This window comes from Tinamus guttatus, unplaced genomic scaffold (genome assembly GCF_059628265.1).
Source record: "Tinamus guttatus ecotype Peru unplaced genomic scaffold, ASM5962826v1 Tinamus_guttatus_pri_ptg000599l, whole genome shotgun sequence".
Classification (NCBI taxonomy): domain Eukaryota; kingdom Metazoa; phylum Chordata; class Aves; order Tinamiformes; family Tinamidae; genus Tinamus; species Tinamus guttatus.
The window spans coordinates 4,047,575-4,066,992 of NW_028289133.1; the positions used below are offsets into that span (position 1 = coordinate 4,047,575).

The 19,418-nt window shown below is 42.4% G+C and overlaps 1 protein-coding gene across 1 annotated transcript in view; it reads right to left on the reverse strand.

Moving 5' to 3' along the window:
• The window catches only part of KMT2C (lysine methyltransferase 2C), a 167,604-nt gene that overhangs the window by 110,891 nt on the left and 37,295 nt on the right, over nt 1–19,418 (reverse strand). The window contains 2 exon segments of the mRNA XM_088534769.1: nt 4,940–5,078; nt 15,010–15,098. Of these exon segments, the coding sequence (XP_088390895.1) occupies nt 4,940–5,078; nt 15,010–15,098 (228 nt within the window).

The following is a 19,418-nucleotide window of genomic DNA, read 5'->3' on the forward strand; positions in this document are numbered from 1 at the left end:
AGTTCAGGGCCTTCCTAAACCAGGCATGATTTCTATATTTACGTTTAGTAATTCCCCACTTCTCTTCCAATTCGTTCTTCACAAAAACTTCCAGCAAGCCACAAGACCCCCTGGCAATGTTTCCATTACACAAATACCGGCTGCACGAAGAGCCACCTCCTCCTGTTCCAAGCCTGGGCCCTACAAGTTTCACTGAACACCTTCAGTTTCTTGCATCAAAAGAAGCTGAACAACTGATAAGGAGCCACCGTCCTCATGGCACTGCTGGGGCCGCCTCCTCCCACGTCTCTTCTGCAGTTCTGTGTCTCTGACTGACTCAACTGGCCTCCACCCAAACACCATTCCCTATCTCCGACCACTCCTTCAGCTTCTCTGTGAATCTTTTCAAGTTTTGCTACATCCATTTTTGAAATTACAGAAACATTTTTCAGCAACCCTACAAAAATCAGCAGAAATTTGTTTTTTGAAATGTTTCTAATCTTACCAAGTAGATCATCTGTGCTCAGGCAAGGCTTTGACACAGCAAAGCTACAAGCTCAAAACCCGCCTTTTGGCCAAGCACGCTCCATTTTCTCTGTTTCCAGATGAAAGCAGACTCCCCTCGCAGCATCCTCACACTGTGAAGGAAGAGGCTTTAGCCAAAGGTTAGAGACTTGTTGGAATCATCTCTGCAACTACAGTTAATGGCTCTGCTGCAAGTCCAGATTTTGTCTGGCAATGTATTTACATTGCCAATACTATTGGCAACATATTTAAATTGCCAATTCTGATACGAAGAGGAGAAAAATCTCAATTTTATGTAGAGCAGCCAAGGTGGTGGTGAGAAGAACATGGCCTAAAGAACCTCCAGCTGCCACATTTCAGAGGGAAGAACATCTGCTCAAAGAGCAAATGGCTCTGCCCTGGCGTGGGAGCAACCAGGCAGAAACCAGTGCAGAGAGGCAGCCTAAAGAGGATGGGAGAGAGAAACTGCCCAAATCCACCCCGAGAGAGGTTGTGGGGGCCGACGTGGGACTCTCCTAGGCAGGCGGGGAAGCCGCTCGCATGAGGCAAGGGCTATTTCTAAACGCGGCGGCCGCGGGGCCATCTTATGTAACCGTAACTCAAGTAGGGAAGGACCGGGCAACTGCCCTAAAAGGCTTCGACCTGGCTGATCGGTCAGGAGTGCCAAGTGTCATACGAGGGGTTTTTAAAATGGTTTAAGTTCTACAGAAAGCCGTGCACCACTTGGATGAACTCAAACCAGTGAGAATCCTCAGAGCTCAAAGAAACAGGATCTGTAAGGAAAGCAGGAACAAATTGCCAAGTTTTGTTCTAGAGTGCCCTGGGGAAACACACTAAGAGTCTCCTGCAAAGCTGGAGGAAGTTATCTATCCTCCTTGGAACAAGTATGAATGTGTTAAACTCTGGATGAAGGAAATTCAGATTAGACCTATTGAAAGCCATTCCAAGACTAGAAACAAGGAACCAATTGGAAAAGACTGTTTAGTGAAGATCTAGAATTTTTATTATTGAATTTATCAGAAAAGTTTTATACAAACACTCGTCGCAAATGACATGTAGGGATCCACCCTTGGCACACGGAGTAAGCCAGTGACTTCCAAAGGTCCCTTCCTGCCCTCTGAAGCTGAGGCAGAAGTCCTTCAAGAATGATCAGTCATCCCATTTATCTCAAGATCCTTTCCCTAGTCAACATATGAGATGAACAGGATGGACAACCAGTAAATATTTAACTTTTACTCCTTTTTCGGTGTGTCTCTAATCTTTATCTACTGACAGTATCCAAATTGTGCTCTGAAAGCAGAATTAGTGATTCCACTCCAGCTTTGACTGGCCATTAATGTTAAGTAATTTAGCTTTGCAACACATGGAGTGATATCTCTCTGTAGACAAGAGAGGCCAGTCAGTTAGAGGAGAATATTCTAAGTGCTTGCACGGATCCAGGTCTAGAACCTAAGAGGCTAAAAGGAAAGCACGCAATGACCCAACAGCCTTGCTTCACGCCCCAGTCAGCTCCATTCTCCGCAGCATGAAGTCTGGTAGAGACACATCCACACAAAACTACGAGTCATCATAATGCATGTGGACGAAAAAAAACAGTTCCATAAATAAACTTAATTCTGCTATTCTGCTCAATTCTGCTATTTCCTAGAACGTGTTTGATTTTGCAACTTTAGCAGTTTTTACACCTTCCTATATATTAAATCCAGCTCCCTCCTGCCTGAAGACCTAGGTTCTCTTGCCACCAGTGAAGTGTTATTCTGTCTAGATTATCTAATCTGCCACTCCACAATTTCTTTTTCTGCTGAGTGTTGCAAGCAGTTTTGCAATGCTCTTCCTCTGAAGATTAAAAAAAAAAAGATGAAGAATGAAGATAACAAAGTCCATGACTGCTATTTCACTGGACATCTTATTTCCTCTGTTCACACAGCCAGCAGATATTCACCACCCACTTCTCTTCCACGGAATAAAGCACCCCATCTCTACACCTCCAGACTCCAAATTTGATCTTAGTAGCAGTAACCCCCAAATCAGAGGGAATGGTGTGACGGGACTGTAATGAAACCCATGCTTTTTCTTCAACTACAGAGGAAAGCAAGTAGGTGGGTTGCTCATTTTTCTGTAGTTTCATTGACAGTCTTAGAAGAGCAGATACTTAGGAGACCAGACTGCTAAAATAAATAAATAACTGCATGAAAATTCCAGCTTCTTCTTAAGATGCACACACACACACACTCTCCCTTTACTCATTTCACCCTTTACCCTACCTCACCACTATGGCTCAGATGCCGTTTATTTTAGTGGGTTTGGCACACTGCTTTTTAGTAATGATCCTAAATCTGATCTTAAACCTTTCCCTCTTGACCTGCTTTGCAGTTAGTTCTCTGTTCTGTGCACCTCAAAGGTTCAAAAACTGACCATCTCCTCCATCACCTTCCTTGTAGATGTTCTTATTTCCCCTCAGCCTCAAGAGGGATCACCAGAAACCTCATACAAGTGAGGGCTTTGGCTCATTTCTGACCTATTGGAATCTGTCCTTCCCCACTGTGATGCTGAGGAACGTGTCAGAATTACTGTGTTTGAATAGAAAATTATTTGGTTCGCAAAAGATTTCATTTTATGTTCCACATGCCATGCTCCTCCTTAACACCTTTATCTTTACTACCAAAGATTGAAACCCTAAGGTGTCTTACACTCGCTGCTTACTGAAAAAGGGGATGCAAAAGTAACGCTACCCCATCTGCCTCAAACTCTGGGAGAGGCTTCGCTGCTTTTCTGTGCTCTAGGCAATTGCTGCACTGCCACTTCCAATACACTTCCATAATACTTCCATAATTCTTCTATGCCACATATAGCAATTTATTTCTCCATCTAGAAACATTTCCATTGGATTAAGTTACTTACACTATATCATAGCGTGTATGTATATCAGAAAATCTTATATGGTGTCTCCTAAGCTAGAGGCTTCAAGACTCCGCAGATTCCCCTTCACCCTGAACCTTGATACATTCCCTCCCACCACAACCCATCTAGTTTTTTATGTCATTATGAGGAGATCAAGCAGCTGCGTCAGCAACTAACATGATATCAATTCTGCACCCAAATCTCAACCCAAAACTACCTGGGATCTGAGAAAGCTCAGATTTCCAGTTATCTGATTCACATCGCTTAATACATTTCCTTCCAAAATACCAGAGGCAGGGTCTGATTTCTATTATTTTAATTAGAAAAATAGCAGAATTTAACTTTTTAAATATTCTAATCAGCCAAATACTACCCTTCTAATATCCTTTCAAGCTTGACTGTTCAAAATCTACACTTTCTGTTAGCAAGATGACTAACATAAGTACAAACAAGGCCTGATGCAGTATCACACAGAGGTTGTCTTGGATGATGGTTGTCTAGCTCGTAAGAAACAAGTTTATGGCTAGGGAAAACACTGTAAACAACTACTCATGATAACAGCAATAAAGTAACCTTGAGAAACACAGAGAACACAGAGATGAAACAGGACTAAGAAAAGCTTTTGCAAATAATCCTAAACAGGATAAAAATAAAGAACCAAAACATTTGTTAAATTCAAACTGCTCCAAATAGCTTAGGAAAATTCCATTAAAAACAGTTTTTGTGTATTTAATTCCAAAGTATACAAATAAGATCTATTTTACTGAAATTCTCAATAAAAAGGAAAATGTTTTGGAAACCAACAAGCTTGTGAGAAAGTAAAATATGAAAATGATAAATGAAACAAGAGATGAAGTAAGTTTTTGTGTATGGGGAAGAGATGAAGAAGAAGCAAAATCACTAAGATTCTTCCCTCCAAACCTGCTGGAATATCACTATACCTGAAACTCTCAGAACTGCAATCTCCTGTACAGGGTGGAAAGTTATATAAGGACTTAAACAGAGAAGTTCTGTCCCAGTTCTGTGGTACAGTTTCAACAGTGACCACCCACATATTCTGTTTTGGTTTTCCTCTTGTAACATACTTGTTACTTTCACTGCTTTTTGGGCAATTTATATTGACTAACAATTGAGAACAAAAATACAAACATTAATTTCTGTATTATGAATTCTGAAATAAAGAAAAAGATAGTATAGATGACTGGGGATTTTTTTCATTTTGTTCCTGAAAACATATAAATACAAACAGAAGCTTCAGAAATAGTTTCTTCAGCAAGATGACTGCAATGGGTATTTCCTTACCTTTCACTTATATGCTCTAATTTAAACAGTCAATATACGGCAAGTCTAGAGTTTTCCAGTGCCATCCTGAGGACAGCACTTTGGACACACGCTTTGCATCTCAATCTCCCTCTCGGCTAACTTGGTCACCAGCCTCCAACAGCCCAGGCTGCTGCTCGAGTCAAGACACCGTCCGTGGGACCCGCACCCACGGGCCAGCCCTGGCTCTGCTGCCGTCTCGTCGCTCACCCACCTGGTTTTAGCTTCGACACCAACAGAGGCAGTGGAGCTCGCAGACTCCTCAGATACTGAGCGCTGAAGAACTGGTGTTAGCTGCTTGGTGCCGTCCACTTCAGCCTGGGCATCCTCTTCTGCAGATTGCTCTTTGACTTCTGGGGAAAAAAAATACAAAAAAGCCTATGAGCTGTATTTTGACCATGCCAAAACAGAGCTGTAAAATTTCTCTTGCGATATGAAGATATTTATATACAGATTAATCCAGGCAATTATTCTATCAGACATAACAAAATTAGATACTGAGGAAAATATCTCCCTTCACATTTAACTAAAGCATGAAACTGAATTCCTAGCAACTTACTTACATAACACAGCATCCTGACAGTGAACTGAAGATGTTTAATGAGAAATGGGGCACAGAGTGTTGTTAAATGACCGCTGTTTCATACAAGGTTGTATTTTTACATACGTTTTCAGCTTGTAGACTGCCAGAAGCAGCTCTCGCTCATCTGCCCTTTCATTCCAGAGCAACCACCAGGGTGACTACAATAATCTGGGTTATCATTAACCTCCTTTCGCCCAGATTAGTTTCAGTTTTGATCCAATTCCCAGCACTAGTTCATTGCTTCATGACATTAGGTCCACGCTGGCACAGGGCTGAGGAGGTGAAGGATGCAAGGAAATGGTTCATGCTAGCCCAAAATTCATGCCAAAGCATTGGAATATCAGCAGTTTTTGCAGTATCCTTTTAATTAGGCTAGTTGTTAGACGGAAATACATACATCTTATAATTGATACTGCTTCTTTGCCAAACTGCACTGTGCCATCAGGAACACAGCAGGATGCAGAGGCACAACGGAGCCGGTGGAGGCTGTGAAGGCAATCACACCTGGTATTTCATCCCTTGATTTTGAAACTTAAATAATATTAGAATCTCAGGTCTCTGGCAGATGTTCTTAATCTATCTAAGGACACTACGGCCTCCCTCTGCGGGTGTGAGCCCCACAGTGGCTGCATCACATGCCACATGGTACATAAACTCCAATGAGCCTGGCTGGAGCCAACAGGTCAATGCGGGCAGCATTTCAAACAAATCCAACTCGAGTAAAGCAACAGATGATTTAGATGATTTATGCAGAAAACAAAACACACTCATCTCTTAAAAAAAAAAAAAAAAAAAAAGTCAAATGTTCCAAGAGACAGCAAGTACTGCATAGGATAAATGATTCAACTGGAGAAATTCAGAGGTAGAAGGATCTGTGAGACTGGGTGGGCAAGCACCAAAAGCTGCTCCAAGCTTTAATCTTATTTAAAAGAACAGTGATTGAGGAAAATCCTCATACCATAAAGCTGCAACTTTAGGAAAGTACTTCTTGGTCTGTAATACCAAAATTAAATGTCCTCCAGAGCAGAGAGAAAAGGAGAGATCTTTTTTGTTTCTCGTACAAAGGCTAAAGTAAAATTACTGTTTAACCTAGAGTGAACTCATTTCAAAACCCTCAATGAAAGCATCTAAACCAGACTTCAGGAGAACCATGAAATTAGGAAAAGAGCATTAAGAAATTCCTGTACAAGAGTGGGTGGGCCAGATACTCCGCTGCTGTAAACTGGAATGGTTTCACATATTTAAGCTACTCAGTAACATGTGTCTGAATAATGGCCCAAAACGGAAAACCTGTCACAAGGCCAAATGGCTGGACCAGCCCACCAAGCCATCTTGGGGAAAAATAATAATTGGCAAAGCCCAAGCACACAATCCCTACAACCCTTCTTGCACTGTGATTCCCAAGGCAGCCAGTGTCCAGCCAACCTTCCAGAACAATCTCTGGAGATCTTCCAGAGCGTGCCGGAGCCAAGGAGCAGGTTTGTGCCCAGAACACTATACAATAAGCTCCATCTGAAAGTATAAATTCTATTATATTATCCATTAGAGAAGAAGAGCTGTGATGGTTCTGGAAGGAGATTGTAGAAATTGTAAGCACCTGCAAGAAGGGCAGAGCCCAAGGACACTCACATATGAAGCGGCCAAGGAAGCCCCCCAGAAATCACAGCCTTGCTGCTCATCCATCTTTTCAGACTTTACCCAAACTAGTTAAATTTTATGAAAGGAACATAAGGAAAGGAACATTTTATGAAAGGCTTTATTTTTTTTGTCTCTGGGCTTTTGAGTCCATTTACCCTTTGCCAGCCTCCATGCAAAGCTCACACACACAAGCTCACCCCTAAGAATTTTGGATAGTGTGAGAAGACAGATTGTTTCATTACGCAGTACAACTGCATGAGCTTATATCCTTATGGTGATTTCTATCCCCTGCTGCTTGCTTCCCTTGGGAAGAAAGGACCCAAATTATACTAAATGAGACAAACACCATCTCTACTGCTGTCTCTGTAATAACCAAGCTGCAGCTCAATATGCTGGTGGAAGACGAGAAACATGGTGCTCAGAAAACATGATGAAAATAACATTTATATGAACTGTGTGTGTCACACAAACCCTGTGGAAAAAAAAATCAGAAGCAAAGAAGTTTTCCTAAAGGAAACCTATGAAGAGCAGAGAAAACATGTCAGGAGTCGGACTCCTGCAATACTGGTAGGGGAAAGGTGCTCCATATGTTGCTACCATACACTGCTATGCCCTGCTCTGGGAAGCATCTGGCACTCCACATCGACGGCTTTTCCCTGCGCTGGATGAACGTTCACCAGACTGCACCATGGCATCCTGCTTTGAAGTATCTGGGAACTGAGGAACGGTGGATGATCACAAAACGTGAAGCTCCTTTGCAGATTCATACGCAAGGCTTTACATCCTCTTTTCATGAGTGCTTCTGTCATAGTTAAGGTCTTGGCCACATGTAAGTCAGCAGAGGAACCAAGAGCTGAAAATGTGATTCCACAACTCCCATCTGTTTGTAAGTTCTTTTTTCCTAAAGTTAATTTCTGAAGTTAATTTATTCTATTAAAATAAACAAGCAAACACAAAATTAAAAAAATTTAATTAGATCTAATTATAGCACTAATGCATCCCCACCTGATTTGTGAAGACAGGAAGGCTTTCCTAAGAATATTACAAGAAAGCCCCAAAGCACAAGGAGTGAAGGACCAGCACACCTAGCTGCAGGGCAAACACCAGCTTATCGAAGTGCACAGACGACGCGATGCAGAGAGGCACTTTCCAGGGCCGCTGGAACAAGCCCAGGCTGCCACAGGGGCTACAAATTCAGTAACACACTTCAAAAAAATGCATGGGATATTCAGGAAAATCACTGGAAATAGAGTTAAAGCATTTTTATACATTTTGTCTTTTAATTAACACTTCTGCCTTGTCCTAAAGAAAGAGGTCTACTTTAGGCTTTAGGGTGACAAGACAGGTTTTAGAGTTTATACTACTTTAAATGTCAACTGAAATTTTTCACATCTCCAATTAGATTCTATATTTTGAGCCTTCAAAAACTCCTTCCTATAATGATTATTTTTATCCTACTTCCTAGAGAAGAAGAGAGTAGATATTGTAGGACAGTAATAAAAACCACATACAATTCTCAGCTGGTTTCTTACACTAACCACCTTCCCAACATCCCACTTGGGTCCCCCCCTCCTCGTTATCTTCCTATTTCCGGAACACGCTGGCAATTCCCTCTTTTCCTGGTCTATCCGCGGCTCCCCGAGGCTGAGGCAGCTCCCGGGTCTCCTCGGTGCCTGGCAGCGAGGCGAGAGCTGTGGCGGCCCTTCGTTACCTCAGCTTTCCTCACCGTGAGGCAGGAGCGAGGAGGCCACGCCGACTAAAGGTCTAGCCTGCACCTTTCCCACCGGGAGCCCTCTTCTGTTTTCCAGCCACCAGTGCTGGGGGAAGGGGGAGGTAAGTGTGTGAAGATGGCAACAAAAAGATACCTGGGTATCGAAAGTTAGAAAGAAGGGTAGGACTATTTTCCGCGCCGACAACTGACTTTCCGTGTCGCCTGTCGGTCCCCGCTAGTCACAGCCCTTTGTTCAGGACACACTTCAACAACCAGGTGGCCTCATCATTTCCCTCTGTGTCTTAGCAGTAATGATGGTCAAGTCCAGCAACCCCATACATGCAGGAATCCCTCATATCCCCCACCTCTCTCTGTGTAGGTTTCAGCAGCTGAGAATACGGCAGGAACCAGAGACGCTGGGGCTGACCAGCCCTATGTGGGTCCCCTGCAAGCGGCCAGCACCTCAGAGCCAAAGGCAGCTGTGTTTAACAGCAGACACACGGGAGGAGGGGGGAACAGCCACTGTCTGGGCTTCACAGAGTTCCCTGCCACACATCTGCCATGCTATAAAAACACAGACACGGAGAAGAGGGGGACAAAACATACTGAAGTCTGAGTGTGGCAAGAAAAATCACTGTAAAAACTAGTTTCTATGGAAAGAGGAACATTTCCTTCATCTTAAATTGACATTCTGCCCAGGTAACAGTAAACAAGCAAATCTACAAACACACCAGAAGCAGTTTTCACACCACATGTTGCAAATGCTCTATTTTCATTTAAAAGATCTCCAAATATCTATTTCACAGAATCCCAGAATGGTTGAGGTGGAAAGGAACCTCCAGAGATCATCTAGTCCAACCCCTTGCTCAAGCAGGGACACCAGAGCACGTGGCACAGGGTGGCATCCAGGAGGGTTTGGAAGATCTCCAGAGAAGGAGACTCCACAGCCTCTCTGGGCAGCCTGTGCCTGGGATCTGACACCCATTTTTTTTTCCCTATTTGAAGCATGTAACACTGATATACGTACTGTGAGTTTCCATATGCAAAAAGAACATTTACTTTTTTGTTTATTTCAGTGTTTATTTTAATAGCTGTCATTCAAACCAAAGTTCTGTTTATTAAATACACTTCATACAGAAACAATTTTGCACATTTTCTACCTGTCATCAAATAAACATAGATTTTTCTGTTTCGGGCCATTTAAACTGTAATTTAAGTCAGTCTAAACACCACTTCACGTTCTGGATAAGCAGCTAGCAGAGACCTGGGGCTGCAGAGCGTTCAATAGCGCTCCAATTCATCCGATTATTTCTCCATGAATTTATTCAGCTTTTTTCTTTCCTGCAACTCGTAAGTTTTTCACTCCCACAGCACCCAGTAGCAATGAGTTCTGCAATTTACGCACATGCTGTGAGGAATGCACCTTCCTTTCTGCCCTGAGCATGACCCAACACTGCCTTTGATGTCCCTTCCTTTGTGTGTTACGAAACAACATGAATCATCATTTACTGTTGATTTTCTCCAGGCCACTCATCGTTTTGGGGAACCCTATTAATTCCTCCTCAGCACTATGTATCATTTCAGGCTGAGGTCTGCTAACCTGGTTGTTCCCCACAAAGAAGCTATTGTACAGTTTTTAATCATGCTTGGGGACCTCTTCCATACACCATTTTCTAAATGACCTACTTTAAGTGTTTATGCACCTTAAGTATGTATGATTATAATGCTATTATCAGCTAGGCTTCTGAAGATTTAAATGCAAATCCCAAGCAGCTTCCTGTCACATTTGGTTTCCATATTTACAAACAAATACCAAAATATGAAAAAACAAGGTACTTTTAATAATAGCAAGACACTCTGGACATGTAGGAGACAGCTGCCGAACTAAAAGGATTTCAGAAAACAGACTTTTTCTGAGTACAGGAAATATTGATTTAAAACACACCAAACTGCATTTTTAAACCCATATTTGTCCAAAATATTTATGAACAAAGGTAGCCTACAGGCAATGCCACCAGCGATGTCATGTCATGTCTTGTGCTTTCATTAATTTTAGAAGTGATAATTAGCACACTGATGAGGCCCAAGTATCTGCCTGAAAAAGAAAGGTGGATTTCAAAGGGTCCATCTTTGGTGGGAGCAAATTAAAGAGACTTTTTGCCACTGGTTTCCCCAAACCAGGATTCCTCTCAGGTGGGGGTTTTGGGTTTCTGTCTCTGTGGAAAGCTGTGCTCAGTACAGTTCACACAGTTACAAAGCACAAATGCCTTTTCCCTAATGGGTGGCAGGCACAAAACAAGCTTCTTTGGAAAGGAGTTTTTTCAGGATGCTTCAAAACCAGTAAGATCCTGAATTGGTCCAAAATTCCCTAGCAGTTTGGGCACCAATGAACTTCCTTTACCGAGAAATGTTGATTCTGGTTCTTCTGTGCTTCATCCAGAGACAAAAAGGGGGCAATTAGAGGAAGATTTATCTTCTGGACCTTATTAACCCAAGACCAGCAACAGGCCAGATAATGTCACTGCATCTGACGACAACGCAGGGCAAGGAACTACTGGTTAATAAAATCACCTAGATTACTACCTATGTTTTATCACTCTTGATGTCTCAAATTATCATCGGGAGGAAAGGTAATGTTAGTAATTGTTAATTTATTTTAATAATTCACTGACGTGATACTGAGAACAAACAGAGTTCCTGATGGATTTATGAGTTTCCTAAGAGGCTTAGAGTGAACTTGTTTCATGGTGCTTCCTCCCAGATCAGAATCTGAATCCCAGCATTTTTATGTGACACAAGCACAGGAAGAATGATGAATTAAAGGACTTGGCTGTTTTTACAAGCGTTCTGAAAAGGGGGAAGAGAAAAAACGAAGAATTAACATGACAAAATGTTAAATGCCAAGCTAAATGCAGAATTAGAATACACACTGAATTTAATAGAAGACGAAAGCAGAAGTAGAAGCCAAGTGTTCAGATGTAACAGAGACACCAAGAAATCTTACCAGGACACATTAGGATATTATTTTTTCTTTAGATGGGCGGTTTTAAATTTTCATACATATGTGCAGAGACAAACTTAGGCTTTCCAAACCTTATCAAGCCTTTTTTTTCCTTCTCTTTTCTTGTTTTTAGGCTATTACAGAGTCTCTTGCAGAGAAAAAAGCTGGTATTTCGTAGTTAATTGTATTTTACAGATAGCTAAAAAGGCGAAAAACATTGATAGGGGCTAAATCGACAGGAGGGATGCCAAAGCTGGTAGTAGGTGGATGAAGAAATAACCAGTGGAGTCTCTCTCGATGGTGACAAGAGCACGAAAGCCTTTCGATACAGAAGCAGTTGCCACTAACATGTTTAGGAGAAGTTGGGCTCAACTCCAGAAAGATTTCTCTGAATCCACCTGCCTTTCCATCCCTAAGAAGTCTATGTTCCTTTATAATACACTGAACTGAACACTTGGGAAAAAAACACAGGCACGACTTGGAAATCATCCAGAGCAGCCCTACTGAAATGCTTGCATCCACAGGGCTCCCCCTGCCCTGGTTCCCCTCCTGCCTCTTTTTACAAATGAGAGTGTACAATTTGGTAAAGGAAAACAAGTTGTTTCCTGCACTGCAATTCCACTGGCCATGCCACAGCACTGATGAACGGCCATTTCGAAAGGAACTTCTGCCTCTCCTTGCTCCTGCTATTTGCGGGGAATAAAACCATTCTGGTCAACATTTCGAATTTACATGCCCATTTGCTTTTCCCCTACAAAGGATCTGCTGGCTAGAAAACACAACTTCTATTCCTGAGATTGCATGGGCATCTCCTCCTTTTTTCCATGCAAGGGAAGTTCTCATTCCTCCTGCATTTTGCCCTTTTCTAACGATAGTGCTCATTACAGGAAATATAACATTAATAATATGATCTTCTTTTCCTCATTTTATTGAAGTAATTTTCACAAAAGGGCACCATTATGCTAGACAAAATGAGAAATAAAAACCAATCCCCAAAACCAACCAGACCAAAACCTCACAAAGCAGAGGAATTCCTCTCTATCCCCAATGCCCAGAGCAATGGCAAAAAGCTAGAAATGTGGAGATGTGAAATATGTTGGAAGTCACACATCAAAAGTCCTTTCTGTTCAAATGACCTCATTCTGAGTTTTGCAATGTTACTATATTATGTGTTGGGTTGCCAACTACTACAGCAAACTGTTAGCAACTCCCCTACTTGCAAGAAAACAAAATGGAAAATCTTTTTGGTCTAATTAAAAGCTTACAAACAGCGGGACAACTACGCTCCAATTTGATTAACACACAGTTTTACAGGGAGCAAAGTCCAGGGTTGCTCCTTCTCTGACACTGTTATCAACACAGATAAGTACTTGGAAGTTTCAGAAGCAGCAGCCTTTTCGATTAGTGTCATTTAAGTTCTACCAAGTTGTTATCACGGCCAACTTTCAAAATCACTTAATTGCGATCGTGTCTCTATGAAATAGCTCAACACAAAAACGTTCTTTCACGCACATGTTGGTCCCTCTTCTTCCGGTCAGATTTCAGGTGCATTTCTGGATATTTCTACCAGGTTTCTTTCCTTGGTACCAACACAAAGAGCACAGCTATACAATGCAGGGAGCCTTGGCTGGCACACGGGAAGACTTTCACCTCCATTTCTGTTTGGAGTCTTAGAAATAATTCTCCACGTCGCATTCTATTCCAAAGCAAAGCCTATTCTCAGATCTCTGGGTGCTGAAGAACTTGGTTAATAAAACATAAAGCCAAAGCAATATAGCTTTTATGGAATTCCCTCAACAGAAGTGTATCAGCAGTCGTTTGGTTGGAGTTTCTTTTGCTGTTTTTTTTTTCTTATATTTCTTAAAATAAATAAAAGCTTAACATGTATAACCATAATTTCTTTTCTCTTTGCCACTTTTCATAGGACTACTACTAGCATACGGGATGGAAAGAGTAACAAATGGAGCACAAGATATAGTTAAAACCTGCACCTTTTCTAGGGACAAATACTTACTACAGCTTTTCAGTTCCACTTTAGTAACTGGTAATCACCTACTTGGAGAAGCTGGGCAAGACCATACAAGCTCACTACGACCTGCAGCTTATTTCCAGTGGCAGAAAAAACAACTGATAGAACAAAATGATGGAACATCCTGGTGTTAACCTTTAACGCAGACTCCCTCCACAACCTAATAACAATGGTGAAATTAAACACAGGTAGTGATTAAACACTCGTGACGCTCCCTGTAGCCTACAGCCTTGGGCACAGAACCTTCCCAGCCAACTCTGTTCAGCTCCTGACAAGCGAGACGCACGAGACCAGGATACACAACCAAAGCTCATCCTCCGGCCGCTTGGGAATCTAACTATTGCAACCATATTCCGAGGTGATCTACATAAAATATTGCTGCAAAAATAGCTCCTTTGAGGTCCCCTCCTGATTCTCCCTACACATCTACACCAAGCACAGATTCCTGTCTTCATATATAAGGACTTCACAACTTCACCTCCTCTACTTCTCTTGCCTTTTAAGTGTACCCAGCACATACCTTAATTTAGCTGCCATTCCTATGCCACTGCCCCTGACAGCCTTTCTTTAGTAGATCTGTGCTTTCCTCCCCTTACACATGTACAGTTACTCAATTAAATTTACAACCTCTTATAACATTTCACTACTTTTACAAGGCTTATTTCCCTCAAGCCGACAAACTCCCACCAAGTGGCCATAGTTTAATATAGGTTTCATCCCTCTACTTGTGTTCAGTCCTTGATTAAAAATAAGCAAATGGTTACAGACATGTGCCTGGCAAAGAGACGACAGTTCCCTACCGAGGCTTTTTTTCTTATTTTTTAGCTCCTCTGCTTGTCTTTTCAGACTCCTAACCCTTCAGAAAAGCATCGACGAACTCTTGTAACAGCACTCAGTCCCGCAGAATGAGATCCCTCTGGTAACAGAGGCATTTTGGTACTATCACAACAAATACTTACAAAAGCAAGAACAGGGATTTATTTTCTGTTTTTCAAGCAGCAGTAGGAAGCATTAATGTTAGGCTATGCTGGTTATGGCTTTAGTATAATCTGCTTTAGTTAGTTATAGATATAGGTCGGTAAGTAATCATCTATTTTGGCAGGTAGTCTAAAAATAGCAGCTGCTGCTTCACAGGTTTGTTTTTATTAAATATAGACTTACAAAAACAGGAGACCCACTACATAGTTAAAATTTGTATCTGCCCAAATGCAGGTCTCACACTATTAAAAAAATAAAAAAATATTGGCTACCAAGGTCCCATGTAATCACATTAATTTCTGAGAAAGAATAATCAGAAAGCATCAATACCATATTCTCATTACCTGTTTCCACAGTATTTTCTGTTTCTGCTGCCTCCAAACCATCCATACTGTCTTCATCCTCCACTGCAGTTTTTCCTCTACTCCGAGGCCTGAAAACATAAGAACAGAACATTGGTTTTAAATTTTTAGAAGTACTTAGAGCTTAAATTTATCCAGGATTAAAATCATTTCATACTGAGGAAATAATTAATAATATTTAAGTTAACCAGTGATTTATTACTCTTGAAAAAAAATCAAGTTTCCTCTTTTTTTTTGCCCATTTAAAGTAATAAACTCAACAAGGCACCCTTTAATCAGCAGTTGACCCCCTAAGTTCTGTGATTATTATTATATGAAAAATTTAATCACACACATCTACTGATCAAAAATATAAATCAAATCAGCAAGATCTTAAGATATGACTGTTCTGTTTGCTCCACATTTTTCATTACACAGGAGACAACCACGGAGACACAATCCAAAACATGGCCAGGAGCTGCATACACTACAAAACAGGCACGAAGCCATTCAGCACATCCTCGGAGGAACGTTCTAGAGGGTAACAATACCAAAGCAAGCAAATTGAAAAGTACGTATTGTTTTTAGTGAAATGACAATTCTGACACACTAAAAGAAGTAGTTATGAATTACAGACTGGGGATGCTGTCACATTGGAAAAGACGCGTTAAAACCAAGCTACGTGGCAGGTGTCAGTTCCAGGCATGGTGTGACGGAGCAGCCAGGTCTGTGCCCTGAAGCGCAGCCTTTCCCCTCCGCCGGCCCTCAGCAGCTGACGGGGCGCTGGGCGCTTGGCACTTTGCCTCCCCAATTCCCCTTGGAACATGCCAAATCCAAATCCACCCGGTGGTGGCGGTTTGGGGCGCCCCAGCAGTTGTGGCCTCCCGACAACCTTCTGCCCACGCGCCATGTGTGGAGTCTCTGGGAGAGACGACCATCCTCTGGGTCTGGAGCCCGCTCCCCTGCTCAGCTGAGGGTTTGTCATCCCTAACCATTAAGATTCCTCCTGAGTTGGGAACAGTTTTGTTTTAGTAGAGGAGGAACAGGTTAAAACTAGGTAAACCGAAACTAAAACCCGAAACAAACCACTCAGTTTATTAAGGAGGGAGAAGAGAAAAGCGAGAGGAGACAGAGAGAGGGACTTTGCTCTTTGGGCACCCCCGTGAGCTGGCCCAGACCATGCTGAAGAACGTGGGAGCCGTGGCAGCCTCGGACGCGAGGTTATCTTTGGCCTTGCCCGCCTATCCCCAAGGAGATAGCACACACACGAAGGGAGTTGGAAGAGCCCAGCAGCTGGCACCCGCGCCACTATCTGCCACCCCACAGGCTGCCAGGATAGCTCGCCCAAACAGAACTCCCTAAAGCAGAACAAACTGCGGAGCTACCAAAGGAGACCGTGTCTCCATGTCCCCGTCGGGTGTCACCACATCCACGCGGGTACAGCAACCAGTATCCTGGACAGGAGGACAACACTGTCTGAAAGCTCAATGCAGATTCATTGCCAGGCCTAACAAAAGGGAAGGAGCAACACGAGGAGAACATCCCGCTCCTTGGACAGACTCATCCAGAGTCATCCAGAGCCTGTGGTGGGCAATCACTGCAGACACAACCCGCTGGCCAGGACGGGGGTTTCCCACTCCTCTCCCCACTCCTTATCTACCAACTATCCAAAAATACATTTAAGATTTTACACACAATTTTGGATTTTATGTTATGACTACATCTAATATGCTCAGCCCTGAAGTACCTCACAATGCCACTTAAACTTGTTTTGAACACAAGCAGTTTTCGCTCCTTCAACCTCCTACTATACTTTAGTATCTTGCTTAACATTAAGGAAAAACGCCAGTCTCAACTAATTAAGCATAATTGCTCCTTTCCAGGAAAAGATATAACCACATCTGGGGTGTTCTCACCATCCTCCTCCACTGCGCGTCGGCATCGTCCCAACCTTGGGAATATCCCGCAAAAGCCTTCCCGGCGTCGCGGGGACTCGCACCAAGCCGCTACACCAGAATGCCCAGTTATGTCTTTATTTTCATTATCTCCATTTCGCAATCATCAGAAGGGACTTTCGAAAAAAAAATGCATTTTGCTTCAGAAAAAAAAGCAAGTTACAAAACACAAAAATATACACTGTACTGGCACTTACAATCTAATATTTTCAAAGAAAATCCCATTTGAAATGGCCATATCGTAGATCTAATTGTTGCAATCAATATTCATAATAAGAATGGATTGTTTCATGTTACTTTTAATAAATGAAGCAATATATTTTATTTAACACTGTTGTTGCGTAATAGTTTTGTCTGGTTTGCATAACACTACATTTCTCTCTGCCAAATCCCATAACTTTTTTTTTTTTAATTTACTTATTCTACTCCCCTTCAAATAAAGTAGGAAAAAAAAGCCAACAATTTTGTTCTCCTCTTGGGATTTCACTCCTTCTCCTTAAACAACCGACATAACTAAAACCTAAACCTTTCCTCACTGTAAAGCCTTCTAGGGATGTTAATTTTTTGGATGGCCAATAGGTCGGAGTTCAACTGAGAAGGAAAAAAAAAAAAAACCCTACATTTATTTAGGTTTAAAAGATCTACTGAGAAAAAATTCTTAAAGGGTTTCAAGCACATTTTGCACTGCATGAAACAGTAAAGCAAAGTTGTATCTACACAGGTAGGAGCGTGGCGGAACATAATTACTGTCTGTGAGAATTTTACTCATATTTACATCAAACTGAGTCATTTGTCAAAACACTTTGTGACCCATTCCTAAATTTGTAATCAATGCCCTTTCTCAGCTGCCTCCTTCCATTCATCTCTATCTTCAGGCTGGAGTAAACAGAGATCATGCAGTTTTAGGGAGTGTAAGGAGGCAGCCAAATTTAGCACGCGGGTGGGAAAACTAAACCAAGAAAGCTCCCTTTTCCCTAGCTCTGAGGTACTCCAGCTGCACCGGGAGAAACCCTGCGGTTGTTTCAGGGCTTTGCTGACTTCACTAACCCAGTAAGATCGCCAAGAGCAGCATGGATAAAGACTCTACAATAACAAGGATGTGTCCTATCTGCCTTCTGGTGGTCAGATATTTGCTTTTTTAATGCTCCTCTCTATTTTTTCCCTCTTTTTAATGCATACACACATGCTAGCAGCAGGACCTTAACTTTATGAGTACAATACAGGGGGAAAGTGCAGCTTGGATCTTACTCATTCTTTCCACGAGGTCGTCATAAATACGGCCGGTAGCTTTTGGAGCGGCTGGAGACGCTTCTCTCCTGAGGATCCCCATCACCACCAGGCTGCTAACTTATATATGTTACTATATATCACTGGACAACAGTTCCTGCAACTCCTCTGTAACTTGCTACCAGCAAAACCAGGTGATATTTTGTTCAATTTACCCATTAAAAACACCGTGCTGATCCAGCTCCCTTTTCAGGCTTAGGAGAAGGTGTTTGTGCGGACTATCTCTGAGCTCCATCCTCCTCCTCCAAGGCAAGAAACTCTAAATTGCCCAGGGCAGAAACTATCTCACTTCCTTTGCTCTGCGCTGTGCACAACAGTGCTGCTAAATACATAAAACGAGGCCAATAACCTTAAAAAAGACATAACATCTGGGATACAGTAACATCCTAAACCACCACAGATGTCTTGTTAAATGAACATCTGTCTGCAGCCCTAGCCGGAAAGAAGGTACAGGAATGATTTATAAAAAGCTTCAATTAGCGCCGCAGTCGGCGCGGCTAGTAACAAATTAATGCTCATACGACACTTTCGCAAGTGGAGGCTGCTCGAGGCTCTCCAAGAATCTTTTTATCAGGTGTGCACAAGAGCCCGAGCCCAGGGGTTCTGCAGAGTAACCCGCACGTCTGGCTGCTGAGGCTGCCCTGTGCTCACAGATACACTTGTAGCTGGGGCTCAGCTAGCAGCCCCTGCAAAGGGAACGGCAGCAAGCAAGAAACAAGCAATCCCGGAGAAATCCGCACGGAAACCGGCATCCCTCCCACTCTGAACTCTGCTTTCCAACACAGACGTTCTACTGTTTCTAAGAGTTAAGAAAATTGCACACCTGCCTCTGGACGAAATGAAGAATACGGTTCCGGAAACAACGCAGAAGCCAACTAAGTAGAATTAATGTCAGTAGCTCCGACCCTTAATGAGCCGAGTGGGACACTCACTAATGCACTGATTCCAGTTCCAAACTGATGCCAATTTACAAGTTTCCCACATTATAAAAGACATTTACCCTCTTTCCATTTGCTTCTTATGAGAGACGTGTATTAAAGGTAGGATTTATGATGCTGTCCCTCTTTTCCATACACCCAGGAGACAGAAAGGAGGAAAATGATTTTCAGAGATACAGAGAAGTGAGAGGCTGCCTTGAGTGAAAGCCTTTAGCAAAACATTTTTGTTAGC